The sequence below is a fragment of the Drosophila bipectinata genome, chromosome 2L (genome assembly GCF_030179905.1).
Source record: "Drosophila bipectinata strain 14024-0381.07 chromosome 2L, DbipHiC1v2, whole genome shotgun sequence".
NCBI classification, from domain to species: domain Eukaryota; kingdom Metazoa; phylum Arthropoda; class Insecta; order Diptera; family Drosophilidae; genus Drosophila; species Drosophila bipectinata.
In genome coordinates, this window is record NC_091736.1 from 12,354,673 (window position 1) to 12,359,041 (window position 4,369).

The 4,369-nt window shown below is 49.7% G+C and overlaps 2 protein-coding genes across 2 annotated transcripts; both read right to left on the reverse strand.

Moving 5' to 3' along the window:
- Tektin-A (Tektin A) lies at window positions 1-2,191 on the reverse strand. The gene is made up of 3 exons (XM_017241438.3): window positions 1,717-2,191; window positions 1,388-1,662; window positions 1-1,320 (listed from the first exon to the last, which is right to left on the reverse strand). The coding sequence occupies exons 1-3, from the start codon at window positions 2,071-2,073 to the stop codon at window positions 201-203; spliced, it is 1,752 nt and encodes a 583-aa protein (XP_017096927.1). The 5' UTR covers window positions 2,074-2,191; the 3' UTR covers window positions 1-200.
- Window positions 2,192-2,383: 192 nt separating this feature from the next.
- On the reverse strand, window positions 2,384-3,902 carry LOC108125329 (uncharacterized). The gene is made up of 2 exons (XM_017241459.3): window positions 3,744-3,902; window positions 2,384-3,689 (listed from the first exon to the last, which is right to left on the reverse strand). Exons 1-2 carry the CDS (start codon window positions 3,745-3,747, stop codon window positions 2,470-2,472), a joined length of 1,224 nt encoding a protein of 407 aa, XP_017096948.2. The 5' UTR covers window positions 3,748-3,902; the 3' UTR covers window positions 2,384-2,469.
- Between the last annotated feature and the right edge of the window lie 467 nt (window positions 3,903-4,369).

The following is a 4,369-nucleotide window of genomic DNA, read 5'->3' on the forward strand; positions in this document are numbered from 1 at the left end:
TAGGTTTCTTTGTAAGAAGGATCATTCTCCACAACACATTTTATTCAAAAAAAGGCCATCACTAACAAATTTAGTCACATTTAAAATACCACAATATTCCCCTTGAAATCAAACTTAGAAAAATTTAGTCACTTGCCGAAAGAAAGGACACCAAAATTTGGTCAAAAGAGAGCCAAAGGGCCTTTACCCAATAGCTCTTATCACTGACCGGCTCCGCTGAGAGTATTGGCCGAAGGATAATGGGATCGAAGGAGCATACACCGCTCGCGGTCGATGAAGAGGGTGCGCCGCTTCAGCATGATCTCCCGCTCGAGCTTGCTGCGGGAACTGACCAGGTCGATCTTGACCCGTTCCGCCTCCTCCATCTCGTGCAGCATGGCCGAGACACTGCTCTGGATGGTGTGCACGCCGTCAATGAGCGCCTGCTGAGCCAAGTCGCGGCAGTTCTCCACATTAGGCCGGTAGCTGCGGTTGTCCATCCGGGTTTGGGCCACTTTCATAGAGGCATCGAACGAATCGATGCGGCGCTGCATATTCACGATACGGTTCTCCACGTCCGCCAGCTCCTGCAGGACGTTGCGCAAGTCATTTTCGAAGCGCTGCACAGCCTCCTGCGTACAGTTGATCCTGGAGGTCAAGGCCTTCTCCACAATGTCCGCCTGGGTGCGGATGTCCCTGGCGGCATTCATCATAATTGAGTTGAGGGTGTTGCGCAAAGCCACCGACTTGGCTCGGCACTTCTCGCACTCGTCAAGGGTCTCCATACTGAAGTGCTCCCAGTACTTCTCGGAGGCCTGCTCCGGGGGCTGGCGTACTGCTCCCGGGCGGAACATGATCGTCCGAGAACTGTTGTTCAGACCGGTGTTGAGGGTGTCGATCTCGTAGGCCTCCTTTTTGTCACTCCAGTCGTATTCCAGACGCTGGCGTGCAGTCCGGTTTTCTACCTGCTGCGTCTGGAAGTCCTCGAGGGTCTTCATTAACAGCCGGCGGATTTCGGCAATCAAGGCCAACTCGTTAACCAGCTCCTCTTCCACATGGTCGCGCACCAGTTCGGTGTCTGGACGGGAGGCCCGCTTATCAATGCACTCCTTTACAATAGACTCAGGGACCCCGAGGACAACCATCGACTTGCGCAGCTTGATCCGCTCCACCTCCATAGTGGCGATCTCGTCGGCCATGGCCTTAATGGCATTCTCCAGAGTATTCTTCCATTTTCCAATCAACTGCGAACGCGTCCGCAACTTGTCGGTGGTCTCGTCCTGCGATTTGGTCACTAAGGCGGATAGGCGAAGGAATTCAGTGGCTGCGCTGAATCGGTTTCTAGAAAAAGCATATTTATAAATATTTTGAGCGTTTTATGAAGAGGGCTATAGCAGGAAATACTTACCTATCAGCCCTGCCCGTGGCTCCGTTGACCATCTGAACCGTCTCATGGTTCCTAGCGCGCCATTCATTTGGACTGTACCGAGTGATGGAGTAGCGATCCACTACAGGCCGGGTTCCTGTGATACCCGCCATGGGGCTCCAGTCCACCTTGCCCGACGCCCAGGGTCCAATGGGTCCCATGGGCATGAGCTGATCCTTGTGCGGCAGATCGTCGCCCTGTTGGGGCATGTAGCAAGGTGGGTTGTGCAGATTGTCCGCATTGGGATCCATAGAGCGCTGCAAAGGAATCAAAATAGAAAAGCTCCTGGCTTTGGAGACAGGATTACTTACAGAGAACTGTACCTCCTCCATCTGGCGGGGCTCCTGCGACTGTTTGTACTGCACGGCACGCATATCGGCCAGCTGTTGTTGTTGGTGATCCACGCCAGCCTGAAGGTCGGCCTGCAGTTTTTGGTGGTCTTGGGCGGGACCAGTTATATTCTGAACTATGTGCGCCTGGGCGGCCTCATCGGGGTGTGGAATGAGAGCCACAAGCGCCGGCTGAGGTGGCTTCTTCAACCGGTGCGAGCGAGGCTCCTCGGGCAGGGGACAGATTATCGGAGCCGGACATTCCCCTGATCCCGGATTGAGATTTATAGTGGTCGTGCAGGGCGGCAGGAACTCATCCTTCTTTTCAAGACAATTCATTGTTAGAGTACGGTTGCTAACCACCTGGTAAGGTAAAAACAACTGTGTATATACGGAAACTAGTTACGAATTGGTTGAGGAACAAACTGAAACTGAAAATAAATATTTGAAACGATTGTTTGAAGTTAATAAACAGGAAAGTGGGTTGCTGGGATGCCATTGTGGAGGCAACGGTTACTATATAGTAAGGAACTTAACTCATTAAAGGGTTTTGCTGTTAGACTTTCAAATTTTAAGAATAATAACTTTAGGATGATATGCATTATTCTCACTTTATTGATCTTCAAACAAGCCAAAAAACTTAATTTATTATCAAAAGAAGTACATAGTTATTCATATTTCCAATTAATGACTTAAAATTTACAAGATCAGTAGTTCATTGATAATAGCCATGGTCTAATTGCCTTTGGCCATATTTTGAAAGAACATGATAGAGAACTCAAGGACATTGGAGGGCTTGTACCGAAGCACATTAAGAACATAGTCCTGCATGAAGTCGGCCAGCTGGGTATTGCCGTCCAAGTACTTGGTGGCATTTTCGTAATTGAGAGCCTTCTGTTCCTGGAACTTGCGGTTCAGCTGGACATTCTGGCGCCACATAAGCTCCAGCTTGGGAAGGATCGTCTCCTTGCGCTTCGGTGGCATGCAGGCGGCATGGAGCAGGTAGTTGTAGCCGCGCCAATAGTGGATCACGATTCGACCCTCTGGCGTCATGAAGGTCTCCGCCACATCCTGCAACTCGTCGTTGAAGCACTGCTGGGTGAGGATGTGCACCACGTTCTTGTAGGTGCGATAGAAGATGCGCACCACCTTGCGCTCTTTGTGTACCACCAGATTGCAGCGCAAGACGCGGCCGTACAAGTTCATTGTGTAATACTCAAAGTTTCCGACAAAGTTGTTGCACACCAGGTGACGCATTAGGAGCATAATGCCTCCGTCCAGGACGAAAACGTGATCACGGTCCTTGATGTCAATGCGCGCCTTGAAGCGCTGAACCTCCTCGTTGATCCGCGTCTCCCGGATGGCTGTGAGCAGGAGATCGGCGTGGTTTCGCACCTCCAGTATCTTCTCCACCCGCGTGTTGTCAATCCGATCGAACTCTGAGCGCTTTTCACAAATTAGCAGGAACTTATCATCGTACTTGCCCTTCAGCTGGTGGCCACACTCCACAACGCCACGTCCCTTCTTCATTTTGCTGCTGCAGAACACCACGTAGCCATCGAAGGCCTCCTCCACGTTCAGGCAAAAGCGTCCGATCTGCTCCAGTTCCCGTTCAAAGAAGATCTTCAGGTCCTCGTTAAGCTTGCAGTTGGTGTTCCGTAGCCGGGACACGAACAGTTGTTCCTTGAAGATAATGGCCTGCTTGACGGGCAGAAACTGCTTGGGATCTATGCCCCAGTCACACTGCTTATATTGATCATCCGAAGGCTCGATGGGTCGCAGCAGGGCTGAGATTATACTGGACACACTGATCTCGTCTTGGGCATCCAATTTTTCCAGCTCTTCACAGGCATCGACAGCTGCACGTTTCTTGTCTGGGTCCCGGAACTGGTCCATGTCACATGTCACAAAAAGAGGCGGATCCAGCCCCGATCCCCGTTTGGTTTCTCCATCCGCTGAGGATATAAATTATATAAAATAGATAAAATAGATAGATGGGGTTGTCGTACCCATTGTTCTGAGCTACTAAGTAATTTTCTAGATCTATTGTATGTGCCTGAGAGGTTGTGTATCCATTCAAGCCAGAATTGAAAACCAATGATGTTTTTTTCAAATGCTTCCAACAAACTAGAGTTTTGTGATTTGTTTAAGATTTATTCGTTAAATTTTCTGACGCAAAATGTTGGCCATTAATGTTAAATAATGTTGTCGAAGCTCCTAGCATGATCTTTGCCTCAAGCACTTTCGACATTTAAGTCTCCTTCCTTTGTTGTGCTGGTGCTGGCCAAGAACTTGACTTGGCAATTAGCAGAAGCGACTAAGTAACGCTCCGTAAGAACTTTCTAAAGTGAGCCTGTCAGCGTGTCCAGTAATTTGGAAGTGGGCCCAAGGCGCAGCATTCCCATCAAAATGTGTGCTGCAACAAGCGGAACAAATAGAAACAAGCGCAGGATTCTCCCCGAACTAATTGCAAGGCCAAGAGCTCTTCAGACGGCTTAAAGTGCTACAAACAACATGTAACTTGGGGGTGTTGAGGGCTGTCACGAGTAAATATGAGCGTGTGCGAGCTTTAATAGCAGCAACTGTAAACGAATGGACAGCAAATAAAGAGGTCGCCGGACGAAAGCGAAGAAAG